At 53.3% G+C, this 21,512-nt stretch overlaps 1 protein-coding gene across 3 annotated transcripts; it reads left to right on the forward strand.

The window, feature by feature from the left end:
• Nucleotides 1-21,512, forward strand: EXOC3 (exocyst complex component 3). Of its 3 annotated transcripts, none has more exons than XM_047730173.1 (13): nucleotides 1-95; nucleotides 1,900-2,090; nucleotides 3,916-4,135; nucleotides 9,604-10,285; nucleotides 12,266-12,383; nucleotides 13,167-13,292; nucleotides 14,411-14,511; nucleotides 16,096-16,206; nucleotides 16,297-16,447; nucleotides 17,796-17,918; nucleotides 19,604-19,765; nucleotides 20,147-20,274; nucleotides 21,053-21,512. In XM_047730173.1, exons 2-13 carry the CDS (start codon nucleotides 1,947-1,949, stop codon nucleotides 21,222-21,224), a joined length of 2,238 nt encoding a protein of 745 aa, XP_047586129.1. In that variant the 5' UTR covers nucleotides 1-95; nucleotides 1,900-1,946; the 3' UTR covers nucleotides 21,225-21,512. The 3 variants fall into 3 exon arrangements, with proteins under 3 accessions (XP_047586129.1, XP_047586131.1, XP_047586130.1); XM_047730174.1 differs by having other exon boundaries at nucleotides 47-95; nucleotides 1,911-2,090; XM_047730175.1 differs by lacking the exon at nucleotides 19,604-19,765.

Genomic DNA, 21,512 nt, shown 5'->3' on the forward strand with positions numbered 1-21,512 from the left:
TGACGCTCAGGCCCCGCCTTTCCGGCGTGCGGCGGAAGCGGAAGTGGCCGCGGGCAGCTCACTTCCGGCCGGGCTCCGGTGGGCGGCGGCGGGAGGTGAGTGTGTGGCGGCGGCCGCGACGGAGGGCGGTGTCCGGGGGCGGTCGCGGACGTGCGCGGATTGGGGGCGGTGCGCGCGGCCCCGGGCGGTGGGCAGCACTGGGGCGCGCTCTCCACGGACGCGGCCGGGGCGCGCGCGGCCCCGAAGGTGGGGCGGAGGCCTTTCCGTCCTCCCCCTGGGAGGTCCTCCCCCGGGGAGCGCCGGGTGCTCGCGGCTGGGGGACGGGACCGCGGACTGCGAGAGCCTCGCCGGCTGGACAGCTGCGGGGGCAGAGCGCTGGGGCGGCGGAGGGACGCGCGGCGCGTCGGGTCGGGGAGGAAGCGAGCGGGGCGGGAGCGTGCGGGTTCAGAGGCACCGGCGCGAGTGGGGCTGGGCGTCCTGGGAGCGCTGGCCTCCGGCCCAGGGCTGCGGTTCGCGCCCCTGGCTTTGGCGTCTCCCGGCGAGACGGTGCAAGGGGCGGTCTCCGGCCGGCCGGACAGTGCGGCGGGGAGGAGGAGAGGGAAGGCAGGCCCCACGGGGACAGTAGTTGACACGGGCTCGTGGAACCGTCCGTGGAGGCCGGGGCTCTGCTGTAGGCGTGCGGGAGCTTAGGGAGAGCGCGGTCTCCATCATCGGAGAAGCTGGATGCGGAAGCCGTGCGTGGGGGCAGTGGACTGAGCTCAGGGGACACGTCCACGAAACCCTCCATTGCCAGGCGCTCCCGGATGCCCGGTCTGGCGCCAGGACCGGGGCACTGGAGCTGGAAGGGAGGTTTGCTGTGGCGCGCGGGCGTCTGTCCGCTTTCTCGTCGTGCCTGAGCGGATCCCTTTGGCCGTCGCCTCTGTGTTAGGGTTGTTAAATGTACAGAGTAGAATTTCCGATATTGCGGACAGTACTGTGGTTTTAATGTTTTTTTTTAAGTTTTTAAAGATTTATTTGAGAGAGCGAGACCGAGCAAACACGCATGCCAGCAGACAGGGTGGGGGGAGCGAATCTCAAGCAGACTCGGTGCTGAGGGCAGAGCCCCCAGCCCCAACAGGACCCTGAGATCACAACCTGAGCTGAAATCAGAGTCAGGGGCTTAACCGACGGAGCTACTCAGATGCCCAGTGGTGGCTCTTGAGGGGCACGTGCTGGGACTTGAGCTGGGGTGGGTGAGGCACGTGGAGGAGTGTGCTGTCCCTTTGCCTCTGTGTCCTCGCCGAGGCCTCCTGGCACGGCTGCCCCACCAGTGTGGCCGAAGGGTGCCATGAAGGATCCAGAAATGGGCTGTGTCTGGGGGAGAGAAGTACCTCGGAGACTGGCATCCGATAGGGTGAGGGGCCCGTGTCTCCACAGAGACACCCTCTGTTCGTAGTTTATAACTGGAAGTGCTTCTGCTTTACCTAAAGGTGAAAGTGCCTTTGTATCTGAGTCCTGAACGCTCCTGTCTGGTGTCGAGGCGCTCCTAGTCCTGGTTCAGCGCTCCGATCTACTGGATTAGTCATCTCACGTGTTATAGCTTATAGCTCCATTGTGAACTGCAGAGACTTTTGGGGGAAGGAGTTTTGTTTTTTTTTTTTTTTAAAGATTTTATTTATTAATTTGACAGACAGAGATCACCGGTAGGCAGAGAGAGAGAGAGAGAGAGAGGAGGAAGCAGGCTCCCTGCTGAGCAGAGAGCCCGATGTGGGGCCCGATCCCAGGACCCTGGGATCGTGACCCGAGCTAAAGGCAGAGGCTTAACCCACTGAGCCACCCAGGCGCCCCCAGGAGTTTTGTACCTGTTCTACCTTCCTAACACATCTTCCCCGGCTGCTGCCTCTCTCCCTGTTCACACAGGATGCCTCTAGTATGACTCGTGCTGAGAGCCCAGCTGCTTTGTAGCCATGAAGGAGACCGACCGGGAGGCTGTAGCAACAGCTGTTCAGAGGGTTGCGGGGATGCTCCAGCGCCCGGACCAGCTGGACAAAGTGGAGCAGTACCGGAGAAGAGAGGCCCGGAAAAAGGCCTCGGTGGAGGCCAGACTGAAGGTACGAGACCACGGGGCCACAGACATCCGCTTTACTCCGTCGGGATGGATCCGTCTGTCTCGAGTGCGGGGTTGCTGCGTGACGTCACCATTGTAGTTCTGCTAAAGGAGATTTTGTGATGATCTGCAGAGAGGCGGAGCAGACCATCACCTTTACTGAACACATTCCTTACCAGAGGGTATTACCAGGCAGCAGATTTATAGAGCCAACTGGGGAGTGTTGGAAACACCAAAGGAACAACCTTTGAAGCGCACAGAAGTGTCCGTTTAAATGTTACACAATACTGGAAGACTAGCAGCTACCCTTATTTCTTAAGAAGGCTTCTGCAGGGGCCCCATAGAGCATTTTGTTTAGAACTTTCTAGCACACTCTTGGCTGGCTGGCTGTGTGCCAGGCACTCTGCTGGCCCTGGGAGGAAGGAGAGGAGAGTGAGGCACATTTATTAACGATGTGAGAGTGGGGCAAGAAAGAAAATTATTCTTTTTTGAGGTATTTTATGATTGGTTTGGTTTTCAACCTAATTTGTATTGGGAAGTGAGTTTTTTCAAAAAATACTTATATCCCGTGTAGTTACATAGATGTTAAGACCGCGGTCTGCCATGACGGACAGGCAGCAGAGCGGTCTTGGGGGTCCAAGAGAACGCCTCTGAGGAAAGTTCATTTTCACACTCACATGGCACTTGAAACGCTGTCAGCGTCTGGGTAGTGGCAGGCTTGGTAAGACAGGATGAGGGTCGTTTGTTTGTCCCACACGAAAGATCCAGAGACTGGTGGGACTTGCTTAAAACACCAGTTTTACTTTAATTTAAAAAATAGCTTGGGGCGCCTGGGTGGCTCAGTGGGTTAAAGCCACTGCCTTCGGCTCAGGTCATGATCTCAGGGTCCTGGGATCGAGCCCCACATCGGGCTCTCTGCTCGGCAGGGAACCTGCTTCCCCCTCTCTCTCTGTCTGCCTCTCCGCCTGCTTGTGATCTCTGTCTGTCAAATAAATAAATAAAATTTAAAAAAAATAATAAATAAAATAAAAATAAAAAATAAAATAAAAAAAAGCTTGGACCCGCTGCATTTTTAGTCAGCATTTCAGTCTGTTCCAGTAACTTATGGGATTAACTGATAATCATCCCTAGTGGCCTAGAAACCTTGTGCAGTTTGTTACCATCATCGTTAACAATTTCTACGTGCCACGCATGGTTCCTGGGTCGAATGTGTTCCTGGCTTTGCTGGTGCCACCTTCCCTTCCCTTCCCTTCCCTTCCCCTCTGCTGGCTGCCCCTTCTTCACATCCCCTCCCTTTTGGCTGTGCCACTTGCTGCTGGCATTTTGGCGAGCCGGTGGAGTGAGTCTGGATCCCAGATGAGCAGCTCTCCGCAGTGGGCCAGCCATCCTAGAGCTGAGTCCGGTCCCGGCTGAGCGGCAGGAGGCCCTGTACCTCAGAGCTGATGAGCGAGTCCTGACAGTCTGGGATGAGGCCTGAGGGAGCTGCGGAGGCCTGGGGCAGCCCTGGGACCAGAGGGAGGCCTGGGGAGACCACATGTGGCGTCCTCCTGGGGCAGTCCTGGGAGGCGTGCCCATCATGGTATCCAGAACCTTCAGGCTGAGGGCCTGGTTGAGGAGTTTGGGAGGTGTTCTCAGGCAACAATGAAAAAAAAGAAGCTATTTTGTGACTCGGTTAAGTCCTTGCTGAATTTTATTCTCTTTTTTCTGAGTATTGGCTGTTCTCAGCTATTGAAATTTCTCTCCTGTGACCTTGAACTTTCTGAAGAAGATTTGTCTGTGCCTGTCCTAGCTCCGCTGACCACCCCCTCACCCCTGGATGTGTCCCCCAGGCTGCGATCCAGTCCCAGTTGGATGGTGTGCGCACAGGCCTGAGCCAGCTGCACAACGCACTGAACGACGTCAAAGACGTCCAGCGGTCCCTGGCCGACGTCAGCAAGGACTGGAGGCAGAGCATCAACACCATCGAGAGCCTCAAGGACGTGAAGGATGCTGTCGTGCGGCACAGCCAGCTTGCCGCAGCTGTGGAGAACCTCAAGAACATCTTCTCAGGTGGCTGGTGGGGACAGCTGGGGATGGCGGGTCCTGGGGCGTCAGGGCCGGAGTGCTGTCTCTTTTCTTTCCCTCGACTCACTTTTCCTTGCCGTACGGGGGGTGCAGAGCCGGGCCCAGTTTTTGTGCTGTGTATTTACAGCCCTTCCTTGCGGTGGACAGTGAGTTTGATTCCCCCCTGTGTGGCCAGCTTCTTGTTTGCACTAAGGGTGGAAGGGACCAGCTGAGCAAGCAGAGACAGGTAGAATACTTGTAGTTCTGTGTGGACGGAGGCACTGAAGTGGGTTGACAGCATAAGCGCTTGTGAGCTGCATTCCCTGGGCTGCAGGGTGGCGTCAGGTCAGGAGACCAGATGGGACTCCAACAGGTGACCGAGAAAAGTGTCCCGGAGATAGGACAGGGCGGGGGGGGGGGCAGTTCCCAGCTGGAGAGGTGATGCCAGCGAATGGCATTTCCTAAGAGGAGAAGAGTGTGCCCATGCCCAGGGTTGGGGAGAGCAAAGAAGGGACACATTCTACAGCCTTGGTCAGCACTGGGCAGGATCTGGTGGGGGCCTTGGGGCTGGTTGGGGTGGTGTGGGGACAGGAGGTGTGGGGTGGCCCTTTCAGAGCCATGTCCCAGTACCTCACCAGTGAGAGGCTCTGCAGCCTATCTGGGAACAGTGTCATTTGTCATGTGGGTGGGGCTCCATGTCTGCTCAGCACAGTCCAGAGCCCGTCCCACCCCTCATCCCCTCACCTCTGTCAGGGTCACCAGCATCCCAGCAAGAGACCTTGGGATGGTCTGACCCCTTCCCTTCCTTTATTCCGTGTCTGGTCTCAGTGAATTTTTTTCTGTCCTTCTCTAAACTTTGCTCGACCCCGGAGCGTAATCTGCCACAGTTCTTCACACCACTGTACAGCCACATCATGGCCCTGCTCCAGCCGCATCGTACCTTGGTAATTTGTGTCCTGTTCAGCTCCTGCTCCTCGGACTCCTCTAATGCTCTTGTCTGGTGGCAGCATCGTTGAGTACCTGGCCCCCTTGCTCATCTTCCCAGGATCTGAGACTTAAGGCCATGTTCTAAGTTGCTTCTCACATCCTGCCCCCACGAATACCTTGGCATTACCGACTCCACAGTGGGTGCTAAGGAAGCCTTCGTGTTGGTGACTGTTGGCTGCCCGGAATTGGAATGTAGTCCCCAAGCCCGAATGTCCTTTATGACTGTGAGCCAGAACCTTGCTTGTTAATTTTCCTCCTTATGATTTCCTGTTGACTGGTAACATTTCCTTCCGGTCTTGTAAAACTAATGCCAAATAACCAAAAAGTTACTTTTCTGGAAGAAGTTCATCCACAGGAGTTGAAAATAATTTTCTTCCCTTGAAGAGCAAATGAGGCTACGTTATATACGTGTTTTTGTTAGCCTCATACTGTATCGGGAAGATGTGCTGGTTTGACCCCCTTTAGACGTTTCTCATTGCCGGTCATTTGGTAGTACTGTGCGCCCAGCCTTTTCCCCCCACTTTGTTTTAACATGAGATGCACTTAATATAAAATTTACCATCTTGATTGTTTTTGAGTATACAGTTCTCTGGTGTTAGGTACTTCCGCATTGTGCAGCTGTCACCACCATCTGCCACCAGAACTCTTTCCATCTCGTCAAACAGACTGTACAGTGCTGTGTGTCAGTGACGTGCAAGTGACACTGAGAGAAAACCACCAAATTCTGCGCCATTGAACGATGGCTCCCCGTTTCCTCTCCCCTTACCAGTTGCGGGTCTGTTTAGATTTTCTGTTTCTTCCTAAGTTAGTCTCTAGGTTTTTGCCTGGGTATCTGGGTCATCCAGTTGGTTGCTGTACCATTGGCCATAGTACTCTCAGGAGCCTTTCTGTTTCTGTAGAATCGGCAGTAATGCCCCTGCTTTCATTTCCGGTTTTAGTGTTCGAGTCTTCTCTTTTATTTTTTCCTTTAAGTTCATTAGCTAAAGATTTGTTAATCATTGGTCTTTTCAAAGAATTGCCTTTTGCTTTCGTCAGTTTTCCCTATTGTTTTCCTGTTCTCTATTCCGTTTCTTTCTGCTCTGCTCTTTGTTATTTCCTTCCTGCTGGTAGCTTTGTGTTCAGCTTATTCTTCTTTTTCTGGTTCCCTGAATTATAAAGTCAGGTTGTTGATTTGATAGTTTCTCTCTCTCTCTCTCTCTCTCTTTTAGCATAAGCGTTGCTGGCTGTGCACTCGTCCTTAAACATTGCTCTGCTGGAGCCCGCAAGTCCAGTTTGTTGGGTTCTATTTTTGTTTCCGTATTTTCTAATTTCTCCTGTGATTTCTTTGAGCCAGTGATTGTGTTATTTAATTTCTACTAATTTGTGAGTTTTTCATCTGTTATGGATTTCTAACTTCATCCCATCCTGGTTGGAAAAGATACATCGTATAATATCTACTTTTTAAAATGTATTGAGATTTAATTTGTGATTTTACATAAGGTCTGTCCTGGAAAATGTGCTCTCGGGAAGGATGTGTGTGGCTGCTGGGGAGAAGGACATGTGTGGCTGTTGGGCGTGTGTCTGTTAGATGGAGCTGGTTGATTGCGTTGTTCAGGTCCTGTATGTCCTTATTCATCTCCTGGTGGTTGTCCTGTCCGCCACCAAGAGTGACGTGGAACTGCCTGTTTTCCAGTTTGTGAATTTCTTCTCTGTGTATTCTGATGGTCTCTCCTGGGGTGTGTAATTGTTTGTAATTCATCTTCTTGCTGTAGAGAGCGTTTTGTTAACACGGATCGTCTTCTTTGTCTCTTGTAAACTTGCTGATTTCAAGTCCGTCTTGTGCAGCATTAGTGGGGCCACCTGCTCTATTTTGGTCACCGTTCGCCTGGCGTGTCTTCTCCCACCTTTCATGTGAGCCTGTTTGTGTCTTTGCATCACGGTGAGTCTCTTACAGATAGCATATGGCTGGATCTTGTGTTTTTATCCATTCTACCAGTCTCTGTTTTTTAACTGAGGATTTAATCCATTTACATTTGAAGCAATCACTGAAAATGGCTGACACATTTCTGCATTTTGCTATTTGATTTCTATGTGACTTACAGTCTTTGATCCTCGTTTCCTGCTGTTTCTGTCTTCTTTTGTGTTTAGTTGATTTTTTTTCTGTGGTGAAATGTTTAATTCCTTTCTCATTCCTTTTTTATGTATTCAAAATTTGTTTTCTTTGTAGTTACTGTGTGGATTACATTTAACCTCTAAAGTTAAAAATAGTCTTGAATTTATGCTAGCTTAACTTCAGTAACAGACAAAAACTCTGCTCTTACACAATGTTGTCTCACCCTTTCAGTTACTGATGTCACAAAATTATGCTTTTATATGTTATCCGAAAACATAGACGAGTTGTTTCTTATTCATTAGTCTCTCAAATTATGTGGAAAACACCATGTAGAATTATAAATCAGTTATAGCAATACTAGCTTTGGACAAAGAATTTTTTTTCCCTAAATGTATTAGTCTTTTCAATTACGTAGGACAAAAAGTAAAGTTACAAACTGAAGTTACCATAACACTAGCTTATGTGGCTGCCCTTTATTTCCCTTTGTTGCCATCTTTATTCCCCCATCACGCTCTACATTACCATCCGGCACCCTTTCAGCCACAGGACTCACTGAGGCAGTTCTCCAGGGCTGCGAGTGCTCAGCCTTGTCTGGAAGTGTCTTTGTAAAAAGACAAAAGTGTCTTTTGTTCACTTTTGAAGGACAGTTTTGCCAGGTGTAGGGCTCTGGGGTGACTGTTGTTTTCTTTTAGACTTCAACAATCTTAGCCCACTGTCCTTGGGCCTCCAAGTTCCTGATGAAAAATCTGCTTGTTGTCTTACTGAGGCTCCCTCATAGGCGACCAGCTGCTTCCCCCTCCCTGCTTTCCAGGTTCTCTCTGTCTTTGGTTTTCAGCAGTTTGTTTGTAATGTGTCTTGTTCTTGGTCTCTGAGTTTGTTCTCCTTGGAGTTGATTGAGCTTTTAGATGTTTATATTCCTGTCTTTCATCAAGTTAAGTAAGTTTGATTATTATTCAGATAATTTCTCTGTCTTCTTTCCTCTCTTCTCATCTTCGGGGATGTCCAGAGTATGCACAGTGCCCCAGCGTCCTGTAGGCCTGTCTACTCTCCTTCAGTCTTTGTTCCTTCTGTCCTTCCTACTTAGTCATTTTTGTTACCTCATCTTTGCTGATTCTTTCTTCTGTCAGGTCTGTCTTTAATTCCCTGAGGCAGGTTTTTCTGTTTCAGTTACTGCACTTTTTACCTCCAGAATTCTTTTTGGTTTCTTTTTAGGTTTCCCGTGTCTTCATTGATGTTTGCATTTTGTTCGTGTATCATTTTCTGGACTTACCCACGTCTTCCTTTAGTCCCTGGAGCGCATTTAGGACTTGTTTTAAAGTCTTCATCCAGTAGAGGGCGCCTGTGGTTCAAATTGTGATCCCAGGGTCCTCGGATCGAGCCCTGTGTCAGGCTCCTTGCTCAGAGAGGAACTCACTTCTCCCTCTGCTGCTACCCTGCTTGTGCCCACTTACGTGCACGCACTCTCTCTGTCTTTCTGACAAATAAGTAAATAAAATCTTTAAATAAAAGTAAAGTCTTCATCCAGTAGATCGACCACCTAGTGTCTCTCAGGGATGGTTATCTTTTCCCCTTGACTCTCCTACTACTTTCTGCGTCTCTTTATGTCTTGTGATTTTTGTTGTTGAGTGTTGGACATGTGAATCTGGTAACATAGGAACTGAAAATCAGATTCTCCTCTTCTGCAGGGCGTGCTGATTCTTGTTTGTTGTTCGGGAGGCGGTCTCTGTGCTGAGGGTCAGACTATGATGTAAACTGAAGGTCTTCCCAGGTCTTTTCTGAGCCGGACCTTTCCCTGGGCATGTGCAGGCGCTTTTTAATTCTCCCACATGAGATTGTGCTTGAACATCGTAGTCTTTAATGTCTGGAAGGGGACGGGAGTGAAAATGGAGGGGGAAAGGGGGCACTGGCTGTTTAAATCATCCGGAAGTCACCTGACTCTAGGGCAAGGGGTCTGCAACAGTGGTGGCCTGAGTGCAGTAACTGGGTTCCAACCACTGTGTGTGCCTGTCCCTGATTGGAGGCAGCGACCAGCAGCTGGAGCACAGATCCCGGGTTTTGGAGGACGTGGTCCTTTCTGCTCAGCCTGGTTCCCTAAAGCTCTGTGCAGGCTGCTTTGGGAATGAGTGTCAGGCTGGGCTGGGGCTGGGAAGGTGCTCCTGTGCTAAGAGCTGAGGTGGACCAAAATGAACCACAGTTCACTGCCAGGCCATCTGCTGGAAGGTGCCAGCCTTCCTCAGACCCAACACTTCCAAAATAGTTGCTCAGATTCTGCCAGTGCAGTTGCTGTCTGGGTGCGGAGACAGATCCCTGGCGCTCCCTCCTCTGCCATGTCCCAGGCTCCTCCACAACCTTTTATGTGGTTTTTCACACTTTCATCTTGTGCCTTTTTCCCTAGTGCCCGAAATTGTGCGGGAGACCCAGGACCTCATAGAACAAGGGGCGCTTCTCCAGGCCCACCGGAAGCTGATGGACCTGGAGTGCTCCCGGGACGGGCTGATGTATGAGCAGTACCGCATGGACAGTGGGAATACTCGCGACATGACCCTCATCCACAGCTACTTCGGGAGCACACAGGGGCTCTCGGACGAGCTGGCCAAGCAGCTGTGGATGGTGCTGCAGAGGTCACTGGTTACTGTTCGCCGTGACCCCACCTTGCTGGTCTCAGTTGTTAGAATTATCGAAAGGGAAGAAAAAATTGACAGGCGCATACTTGACCGAAAGAAACAAACTAGTTTTGTTCCTCCCGGGAGGCCCAAGAATTGGAAGGAGAAAATGTTTGAGATCTTGGACAGAACAGTGACTACTCGGATTGAGGGCACACAGGCAGACACCAGGGAGTCCGACAAGATGTGGCTCGTCCGCCACCTGGAAATCATAAGGAAGTACGTCCTGGATGACCTCATTGTTGCCAAAAACCTGATGGTTCAGTGCTTCCCTCCGCATTACGAGATCTTCAGGAACCTTCTGAGCATGTACCACCAGGCCCTGAGAACGCGGATGCAGGAGCTCGCGGCCGAAGACCTGGAAGCCAATGAGATTGTGAGCCTGTTGACGTGGGTCCTAAACACCTACACGAGGTAACTCCGAAGTCACTCCTGTATTTTCTCTTACATAGAGTTGAGTTGCTTTGCTGCATGTGCTCAGCTCCCTCAGACTTCGTTTTCTGCTGATGAAAGTCTCCCCTCGGGTCCGTCTGCGGGCTTAGCCTTGAGGTCAGGGCCCAGCCTCTGGCTGTGTGAACGCTCTTGTGTTTGGGTGGTGCTTCCGCTCTTGACTTCCCATCCCTAGTGAGCAGTTCAGCCTTGGGCTTTTCTGTGACACTGAGTGCCCGCTGTGCACTAGGCCCCTTCCGCCTCGGGGTGGCCTCCTGAGCGTCTGGTTCCACCCAGCAGACGGGTGAGGACACGTGGGCACAGGAGGTCCCGGGACCGGCACGGATCGCAGGAGGCACCAGCTCCCTCCTCCTGGCTGCCAGTGCCCCCCACTTTGGTTTCTTCTCACCAGTATCCTAGAAAAATCCATTCTTTTTGTGTTTCAGCCTTAAGGTTTTGTCACTTTGCAAAAGGTACATGAGCCGTTTGGTGCTTGTCCTCGTCTGACGCACGGTTGGGAATTGTGGCCGCGGTGCGGCATGTTGACGTTCTTTAAGATTAGCTAGCTGAGGGGAAGATCCGTTTTTGGATTTTGCTGGGTTTTGTGAATCGAGAACAGTATAAAATTCTGTGCTGTAATTATTTTTAGTCTTTTTGCTCGTGTGCAGGAATTTGTTAAACCTCTTGCTTATCAGGAAGGGTTCGGATGTTTGTGTGGATGTTGGTAACCGGTTGTAGTAGAGAACGCGTACGTCTTCGTGTAAAAACATAGGAGAGACGCTTTCTCACCCACGATGACGATGGCCACTCTGGCGTGTCTGTGGCTTCGTTGTGCCAGGCCTGGGTACTGTCCCCCGGACGCTGCCCTCTCCCAGCCCACAGGTCCGGGGCGATCACCATTCTCTCCAGCCTGTGGCCTTCTCTGTTCAGGCCTTGAGTTCTCGTTACCCCACGAGGAAAGCACTGTGAGGGTCCTCTTCATTTTGTGCGTGAGGAGACTGAGGCACGGGGCTCCCGTGCCCAGCATGGACGTGGCCAGCCCTCGGAGAGCAGTAGGATCTGGGCCCTGCGCCCTCGTCGCTGCTCCAGCTGCCAGGCTGGGCACTCATTTGCTCATGTGCAGTTGTGTGTCTTGGTTTCGTGCGTTTTTGTGTGTGCGCAGCCGCGTACCGGCCGCCTTCTCAGCATTTGGGCTTCCGGTGGGAAAAACGGAGCTGCTTTCACGTTTCACACTGCAGAGAGGCTCTTGGGTGAAGGTCTCGGCTGAGCGAACCGTCTCTGGACACTCGCAGGGTTTCCCGAAGCGCCTTTCGCTGGGGGAGAGCTCGTGTCTCTGACGGAGAGCCGGTGCTTCTGCTCCGCTCCGCGTTTGCCTGTAAATGTGTATTGCGGGAATTCGGCACAGGGCGTGTGATTTTATTTGAACGTCGAGACCTTGGACTTCTAAGAACCCAACTGCACCAGGATGAGAACTGTCGCCTAACGGGAACTCTTCTGAAATTCCGTCCACGTCCTGCCTCTTTACGCCCGGTCGTCGGAACGCGCTGGTCCTCCCTGCCGACGCGTCTCTCGTCAGGAAGCGCAGCGACCGGCACCGCTGACTTCAGCGCTTAGGCTTCTGCGTCCCTGTGCTTGCTTGTCCCTCCGTGGGTGACAGGACCTGCCCGCCCAGCACCTCCGCTTCGCCGGGCCCTGGCCTTCCCCGGGGCAGGCGCTGGGCGTCAGCCACACATCTCCGCTCCCGGGCTTGCTTTCCTGCGTGACGCGGGGGCTGCGGGCTGAGGCCAGGGACAGAGGGGCCTCGTGTGACCACTCCCGGCCCAGCGCTCGCCCAGGGCCTGCCCCTCCTCCCCGACACGGTCTCGGGGATGCTCGGGCGTTTGCGTGTCGGAAGCGAGAGCGACGCTTAGCTGAGCGCCCTGTCTCCCCGCTAACTCTTCTTTCTCACACCCGGCTTTGCCGCAGTGCGGAGATGATGGGGAACGCGGAGCTGGCCCCAGAAGTGGACGTCAGCATCCTGGAGCCTTTGCTCTCTCCAGACGTGGTCTCTGAGCTGCTGGACACGTACATGTCAACCCTCACTGTGAGTAGAGCGGAGCCTCCGAGCCAGGCCGTGTGGCGCGCTCGGTCACGCTCTGAGGCCGCGGGCGGAAGGAGGCGGGGAGCGACCTGTTTGGGTGTCGGCTTCCGAAGGGCTGTGGGCTGGTTCTGGGACGGCGCATCTTCTAGCGTGTGTTGCCCAGGTAGGTGAGGAGGGCGGCGCGCTGTCCCACAGGACAGAAACCTTCTCTGGCTGGAGCAGTGAGCCCGTCTGGCCCCGGGAGCGGGATGGGCAGTGGTGACTGCCAGCCTCCTCCAGCTGAGCCTGGGAGGGGAGGGTGGCAGTTGGCGCCAGGTGTCCCCCCGACACTCGCGTGACCCCAGGTGGTCTGCGAGGAGCATGGGAAGGTCAGGGCCTGCTTCCCTGGCCGAGGGGAGCCCGAGCGGCTGACAGCATCCTGACTGAGATGCTGAGCCCCACCCAGGGAAGCAGGGAGGGGTCCGCGCTCCCAACGTGGTGGCGCTGGTGTGTGGTCTTTTGGGGACAAGCCTGCTGGGGGCACGTCCGCCTCGTGCTTCCGTGTGCAGCTGACCGGCCTGCCCTGGCCTGCAGCATGGTGCTCGTCCAGATGGTGGCTGGTGGAGGCAGCACCTGGCACAGAGGTGGCTTGGGAGTGGCTTCTCTGGTGTCCCCTTGTTTGGGAATAGTGACTCCCAGGGCCCTGAGTTTGGTTTTTGCCGCTGCGTGGCTGAGGAAAGGCCGTGTGCGTTGCCTTAGAGGGGCATGTTCTGTTCTTCCTTTTTCTGTGATGCCAAATTTCTTTAGTCGAACATCATTGCCTGGCTGCGGAAAGCACTGGAAACGGACAAGAAGGACTGGATAAAAGAGACCGAGCCCGAAGCCGACCAGGATGGGTACTACCAGACGACGCTCCCTGCCATCGTCTTCCAGGTACCATCGTGCGCTTCGAGGTTCACTGCTGGACGGCCCCTGGGGTCTGTGGGGTCTACAAATGCACGTAAAGTGCCTCCCTCCCTAAAGACACAGGGAGCCCTTCCCGGTGCCTCAGGCCCCTCTCTCTCCGGAGCAGAAGGTGCCAAGGGTTACCCGTCCCAACAGTTTTGCCCAGAGTTACTCTAGTTTTCCTGAAGCGTTTGAGTTTGCGCTGGAACCGAACTGCATGTTACTTGCACGTGACGCTCAGATTTGAGTTTGCTGGTTTGATGTTCTCTGATGTTGAAAATGGCTGAGATTCGTCTTCTAAAATGCCACCTGACTGAGTACGACCCCGTGGGTTTGGGGAAGTGTCCTTTATGTTATAACCATAATTGCGCCATCTTCTTGTGGTTCCTTTGCTTTTTGATGCCCAGCACCTGCTGGCGTCCCCCAGCTTCCCTACTGTCCTTTTCTTCTGGCCTCTCAGTGTTTCTTCCTGGAGGAAGGTTTCTGGCAGGAGGAGGGCTGAGTCATGTTCTAACCCTTGTGTGGGACCACATCGGTGGCATGTGCTTGGATGCCAGCCGGGCGCAATGAGCACTGCGGGCATCTGTCTCTGGATGACACCGTGAGCCGCACAGGGATCTCCCCATCTTTATTTTGGAAACCGGTGTCATGACAGACTATATGCACCGCAGGCCTGGGCTGAGCTTGGCCTCCCCGCCCTCTCTGCCTCTCCACGTGTAGCTCCCCTCAGCTCCAGGGTGTACCCTCCCGGTTCTTCGTAAGGAATTCACATCACAAGTCGCAGCCCAGCCCCTGGCACCCATGTGACCCCGGCTGCACCTGTCCCCCTTAGGCCCCCCATCTCCCCATCAGCTCACTGAGAACACGTATTTCCCTCCGTGTGGAGATCAGCCTGTCTGCAGATAATTAGGAAGTGATTCACTTGGTGTTTTTTTTTTTTCATCTGATGAGAAAGTTGTTCATTTAACTGACTTACTATTTTTTGAGTGGCTCCCCCCCATCCCTGATTTAGACTAGAACTACCAGTTGGCAGATAGGGGTTTATATAATGGGAAATTGCACCCTTGTGAGCTTATATTAGAATTCATAAACTCTCCAATTTTTAGATGTTCGAACAGAATCTTCAAGTTGCTGCTCAGATAAGTGAAGATTTGAAAACAAAGGTACTTGTTTTGTGTCTTCAGCAAATGAACTCTTTCCTGAGTAGGTATGTATTTTGCCAGTGCGCTCACTTAGAAAAAGTGTATGTTTTTAAAACTTAAAAGCAAAATTTTGATCTTAATATGCCTGATATTAAAAAGTACTTTAGGCCTGGATTTGTTGTCGTGACCTTTGTTATTTTGAAACAAGCCTTTGGAACAGATGACACTGTTTTCCCGAGAGCCCAGATGGGCCTGATTCTCCTCCAAATGCTTCCTTTCACTTGTCTGCACTGCCCAGAGCCTGGGAGGGACTCCTGTCACGTGGGGCTCCAGTTCCAGTCACTGGGAGTCGCCACCCCTCCCCCTCAATGGGGCTGGGGAATGTGTCTCCAGGACTCCTCTTTTTGACTCGCTCGGGAAGATTTTCAAACCTATTTGGAAGCAGAAAGAATGGTGTAAAAAAAACTTGACCCATCGTCCACCTTCAAAAGCTGCCCCTTTAAAGCCCCTCTCCCCCAAGCATTTTAAAGCAAGTCCCATTTTGGCATTTCGTCCTGTGTACCCTCACTCTGGCTGAGGGCCAGCTCACACCAAGTTTGTATTGGGTTTCCCCAGTGGTTTCAGACGTGCCTCCTTCTAGTTGTGTATGGAGACTGAGCTAGTAGCCGGTCTGGGCTCCCGGGTCTTGGGGAGAGTAGCGTGGCCTTGCCCCTCTGTGAGCCACTGGCCTGTGGACACGTGCAGGTTATGTCCTAGAGCCCAGCACCTTCTTATCTGGCCCTGACTGCGGCCTTGGGAGCCACATGTTGGCTCTAAAGGCTTGTGAGATTCCTCTTTATTTTCTTGCTGTTTCACAAGAACCCGGTGTAGCTGGGGTATGCTCCACTTTGTGGCACACCGTGGTGTGGGGTCCGCCTGTCCTGCCCTACAGACTGAGAGTCCCCGTCAGCCGTACCCATGAGGGTCATGGCCCCAGTTGTTTTGTTAGCAGAAAGAGGAAATTTTCCTCATCGGCCTCAGAAGTTTGCTTATCTGAACCACACGTTAGACAGAAAGGTGGATAAATGCATAATTGTTTCTCTTTAATTGCCAACTTTGCTCCTTTTTTAAGGTCTTTTAAACATATGTACAGTGTGTTGTAGTGTTGTGTTCTGGTGTGTGAGCCTAATAATTTCAGAAATAAAATATGTAGTGATCTCAGTTGCTTGTTTTCTTGACCTCAAATGAGTAAGTTATTTATTTTTGAGTAATTTCTTAATTTGACTTTTTCAGGGAAAGTTTCAGAAAGTGACATTTTATCTAATATTTGATAATGCTCCCAACACTATAGTATGAATTTCTAGGCAAATTGTGTGTTAGATAAAATAGTAATTTTCCCCTCACAAATACTTGTATACTCAGAATACTGAATCATATTTCAGAGCCTGACACAAAGTATATTTTTAGTAATCCATTTAAAAGGATCAGCTTCCTTGATTTTTCATTAGTATATAGATCATCCAGAAATTTATTTTGTTTTTCAAGACTTACCTGGTCAGGTGTTAACGAAGCCAGATGTGTTCATCAGGTGCGATTTCCTTGTGAAGTCCGGCACCCCCCCGCCAAGCCCCCCCTTACCAGTGGTCCTGCTGGGGGCTGTGTGTTCGCAGATACAAAGAGGAGGCCCAGTCGTATAAAGAGGAGCACCTCCGGGACCGGCAGCACCCACACTGCTACGTGCAGTACGTGATCGCCGCCATCAACAACTGTCAGACCTTTAAGTGAGTGACCGTGCGGCACGGGGCGACGCCAGCATGGAAGGGCAGAAGGGAAGTGTTCTCAGTTGCCTCACTGAGCCTGTTTCCTTACAGAGAATCCATCGTCAGTTTGAAAAGGAAGTACTTGAGAAGTGAAACGGAAGAGGGCGTGTCTCTGAGCCAGCCCAGCGTGGATGGGATTCTGGACGCCATTGCCCAGGAAGGCTGCAGCAGCCTGCTGGAGGAGGTCTTCCTGGACCTGGAGGTGGGAGCCGGTTCTTTGCTGCTTGTTTCCAGGCTGAAAATCTCGTTTCCGTCCAGCGTGGGTCTGTGACCCACCCTGCGACTGCACCCTGTGACCCAGATGGAGCCGATATTCCGGTTCACCTTTCTCCCTGTGAAAGGGCCTTTGCTTTTCTGTGAGGTGCGCCTCGTATGACGTGGGTGCAGAGTAGAGGTCCTTCCGGTGTACAGTTGAACAGAATACCATTAGATAATAAAGAGACTGATCTCGGTGGATTATAAAATGGAACCAAGGACGTAGAAGGAAGACGGACTATGTTCATTAGCAAATTCTTGATACCAGAACCAAATTGAGAATTTGTCCATGTTTGCACACCCACCACGGTGGACCAGTCTCAGCTTTGAATAAAAGTACAACACAGAGTCGTTGACCAAATGCACTTAGCATCGTGTCAGAGGCATAAATCACCAAGAACAAGTAGGGATTATTTAAAAAACACAGGCGTTGCATGGATGTGTAGGCAGAAACCAGAGTATATTTAAAAAGTAAAACTCTGATCATCTCGGGTCCTCCTGGGAAGGAAGGAGCTGGCGAGGATCTTCTGGGGCAATTGGTGGGATCATTTTGTGATGTCGTATGCTTTCTCGAAAATGGTTTAGTACATGGATAGATGATTATGGATTATAATCTAAATGGATTAGATGAAATGGATACATTTGAAATTATTTCCAAGTAAAAAAACTGTAACAAAAAATGAGATAAAGGACACAAGTAAACCCTTTTACAGAAAAGGTGTTACAGATGTCCGAAATGTGAAAACAAAATGCCCGGTCTTCCCAGTCCAGAGATACGCACACTCAAACCTAGTGTTCTCTGTGGCGTTGCGGGCTGGCAGGTAGCGCCGTAGGCACGGGAGAGGGCGTGCTCTCATGTGTTCTCTGCAGGACCAGTGCTGTAGCTTTTGGAAGGCCCTGTGGAAAGTTTCCGGGGTTTAGTTTGCACACTTGTTGGCCAAACAGTTCTGCTTTTGGGGTTTCACCTGCAGAAAAGCACAGGTTCATTGCACTGTTCTTTGTAACTGCAAAACGTGAGCAGTTTTAAATGTCCGTTGGGGACGAGTAAGTGCGGAATAGCCACATGACATGCGTGAACAGTAGAGGCGACCTGTGTGTGGACAGACCTCCACGTCCCCAAAGTCGTGTAGCCAGTGTCTCACATGGTTACGGGATGTGTTTGCGGATCCCGTGGCAGTAGGGTTTTTACGTGTGTATTTCTGTCACAGAACATCACCGAGGCTCTACAGCACCTTCCTCTGGATACGTGTGACTCGGGGACAGTGTCCAGGTGACATTTTCTGTGCTCTTTTCAGCAACATCTCAGTGAGCTGATGACAAGGAAGTGGCTGTTAGGCTCCAATGCCGTGGACATTATTTGTGTTACTGTGGAAGATTATTTCAGTGATTTTGCCAAAATTAAAAAGCCGTACAAAAAGGTAAGAGTGTGGACACAGTGACATGGTGTGAGCTCACCTACAGGCCGGAGCCAACCTGCCGTCTTGTGTGGAGCTCCGTGTCCACTTGGTTCTGTGAATGCACGTTCGCGGGTGGTTTCATGAACCTGAGGCAGGAGACGTCCGTGTCAGGAGACAGGCCAGGTGGAGGCAATGGTGCTTCTGTTCATTTAACCTTCCTGCCTCCTGACACCCCACCAAACCCTCCTTGACACAACGGCTACAGACGCCGGCTGTGCTCGTGATAGGGACCTCCTCAGCAGCCCCAAAAGCCCTGGAAGGGGGTGGGGGGGGCAGCAGCTGTGGATCGGGGCTAAGCGGCAGCTTCCTCTGCAGGAGCCCCGTCCAGGGCACAAGCCGGCTGCCGGCTTTCCCACTCCGGTGGAGGCCCCAGGGCCGTGTCTGTGTGGCCGGGCTCTGGAGAACCCAGGAGCCCTGCCCCAGACGTGGAGAGCCCCCATGTGCCCCAGCCGCGTGCCTGTCCTCTGGGGTGTCCCCGAGCTAGCCTGTTTCCTCCTGCAGGGCCTGGGCTTCTCTCCTCGTGGATTCTCAGGGTCTCAGGCAGTGTTTGCTGCTGTTGCTGTAACGAGCCGATAGGATTTCAGAAGTCGGGCTTCCCGTATGTTTTTTCCTGGCTCATAGGAGATGGTTTGCATATACCGACCTCGTGCTCAGCAGCTTTGGAAAACTGATTGTTTCTGGGTTCCGTGTCAGGACCCTACCCAGATCTCTGTGGAGATGTTTGTGTTGACTGAGCAGTGACACTGTTGTCATTTCTGCTTCTCACACTTTCATGTCTCTTTGTCCTACTGTGGTGACTGGGACCCAGCGTCCTCCTTGTCTATGTGCTCAGTTTAAAGGAAATTCTTGTGACTCTGCCAGTAAGAGTGATGCTTGTCAGGAGACCCGGTGACCGGAGCCCTGACTGGTTCCCTCACCTGCGCTGTGCAGAAGCCTCTGGCTGGCCAGAAGGCCGGGTGCTGCTCTCTCGTTGCTTGCCTGGCTTTTAGGTCCCCCATTTATTTCAACATTCGGTATGTTGATTTAGTAGTTGGTGCCTCAGGAGCCCAAGTGTGTGTGCTGCCCTCCGGGGGCGGCTTCCCTGGAGGGTTCATCGGCTGGCGCCACTGGGCACGGGCTTCCTTTCACCACGTACTTGAGTGAATGCACGTATGTGCTCTTTCAGGTCCTGGCATCTGTCGACGGGCGGGAGGGTGGGTGTCCTGCACAGCTGCCTGGCCAGCCTGGGTCTCAGCAGGCACCTGCGGGGGGTGGGGTGTCTCAGCGGGGAGCCCGTTGGGGGGTGTCTCAGCAGGGAGCCCGGGGGGTCTCAGTGGGAAGCCTCAGGGGGTTAATCTGGGGGCGTGTCTCAGTGGGAGCCTGGGGGATCCTTAGCAAGGAGTGGGGGTCTCTGGGGGGTGCCCGGGGGAGTCTCAGCAGGGTCTGGGGGGTATCTCAACAGGGAGCCTGGGGATCTTTAGGAAGGGGTGTGGGTCTCACTGGGGTGCCTGGGAGTATCTCAGCAGGGGGTGGGGGCCCCATTGGGATGCCTGGAGGGGTCTCTGGGGAGCCTGGGGTTCTCAGTGGGGTGGTGTCTCAGTGGGAGGGGCGTGGGCATCTGAGCAGGAGCCCCAGGGCTGCCTGGCTGACCCCGCGTGTGCCGGCAGAGGATGACCGCGGAGGCGCAGCGGCGAGTGGTGCTGGAGTACCTGCGGGCCGTCATGCAGAAGCGCATCTCCTTCCGCAGTGCCGAGGAGCGCAAGGAGGGCGCTGAGAGGATGGTTCGGGAGGCCGCGCAGCTCCGCCTCCTGTTCCGGAAACTGGCCGCCGTGAGTGCCACTCTGGTTCTGTGTCCCCTTCCTCTCCCCCCCCCCCAGGGCTGTTGAGGCCCGCTGGTCTGGGCCAGTCCCATTAGGGACCAGATGACCAGTCGGTCCTCCTTGTGAGCATGGGAAGGTCTGTTGGGCCTTGTGGCTGGGATGGCTTCTAGGGCATTACCGCGAGCCCCGTGGGAGTGGTGCTGGCCAGACTGGTCTCACCTCTTGGGCTGCGGGCCCCCTTGCCTGCAACGTCCCTGCTGAGGGCACACAGGACAGCTCCCCTGTGGGCCAATCCTGAGCCTCGGTGGCCACCTGGGCCACAGAGTTCCACGGACACTCGGCCTGTGTCCCCTCATGGCACTTGGCAGCTGCACACACATTGTCTTCCAGGGCTTTGGTGAGGATGCGGACGGGCACTGTGACATCATCGTGGCCATCGCAGAAGTTATTAAGCTGACAGACCCGTCACTGCTCTACCTGGAAGTTTCTACACTGGTCAGCAAATACCCAGACATTAGGTAAGAGCCCATGGGCTGTCTGTTTCAGCTAGAAATCGTGGAACAGAGCAGTAAGCTCATTCCTAGGGTCACTGACAAGATGGAGAGGCCCGACCGTCAGGTGTGAGCACCATTGGGGGGCCCAATTCCTGGGAGGACAAGCTGTGTGGATGATAGCCAGGAGCAGAGTGGGCACATCTGTGTGCCTCTGCGTCCCCTAGCCCTGCTACTGGACCTGGAGCCCATGGGTTCCCAGCATTGGGTCACACACCTTCTAGGTGTCAGAGCACAGGTGGCCTGAGTGCAGTTGGGACATCACCACACTTTGCACTGGGGGAAGGTGGCAGAGCAGAGTGGTTTCTGGAAGCTCGTCTTGTGCTCGTGGGTTCAGGGAAGGAAGCATAGGTGCCTGTCACATGTGACCAAGACCCCCCCCCAACCTTCCTGTCTCAGCCAGCGTCTTTCCGTCAGCGCTGTGGGTTTGCTTGAAGCAGGACGAAGTGGTGTTCCTGGGCTCGCCAGCGTCTCTCACTCTAGTTAGGTGGTCTGTCAGAGGGTTAAGAGAGCAGTTTAAGAGACTTCGTGATTGTGGGCCAGGGCAAGGGAAGGGGCACGGTGAGGGGAGAACTCTGGTTTCTCTCCCGTCCTGACGCGGGGCATGTGCCGCTGTCGACCCTGCTCTGGGGCCTCCGTGTTGGCCGAGCCAGGCCAGGGGAGTGCTGGGGGCAGATGGAGTTGGATGTGGGGGGCGAGCGGTGGGAAGCACACCCCGACGTGCCTGTGTTCCCCGCACCTGCAGGGACGAGCACATCGGCGCACTCCTGGCCATGCGAGGGGATACAAGCCGGGACCTGAAGCAGACCATCATCGAGACGCTGGAGCAGGGCCCGACACAGGCCAACCCGAACTACGTGCCCATCTTCAAGGAGATCATGGTTCCCAGTCTGAACGTGGCAAAGCTCCTCAAGTAGCCTACCAGGCCCCAGCCCTGGAGATGTGTGGCCGCCAGAAAACCCTGAGATGCCCGGGACCCGCGGGCCTGCATCTCCCACTGCCGCACTCATGGCGCCTTAAAGAACAAGTACTCTGGTGGCCCTGGTACTTCCGGCTTTCTCGTGCTTTGTAACGTCCTTTGTGAGGCAGGCTCCGGTGTGAGGGGCCTCGTGGTGCCTGTTCCTCTTGACCCCTGGGTCTTCATTTCTACACAGTGTAAACACTTACAAACTCTGCTGCTCAGTAAAGTCTGACCTCCTGCAGGG

This window comes from Lutra lutra, chromosome 5 (genome assembly GCF_902655055.1).
Source record: "Lutra lutra chromosome 5, mLutLut1.2, whole genome shotgun sequence".
Lineage (NCBI taxonomy): Eukaryota > Metazoa > Chordata > Mammalia > Carnivora > Mustelidae > Lutra > Lutra lutra.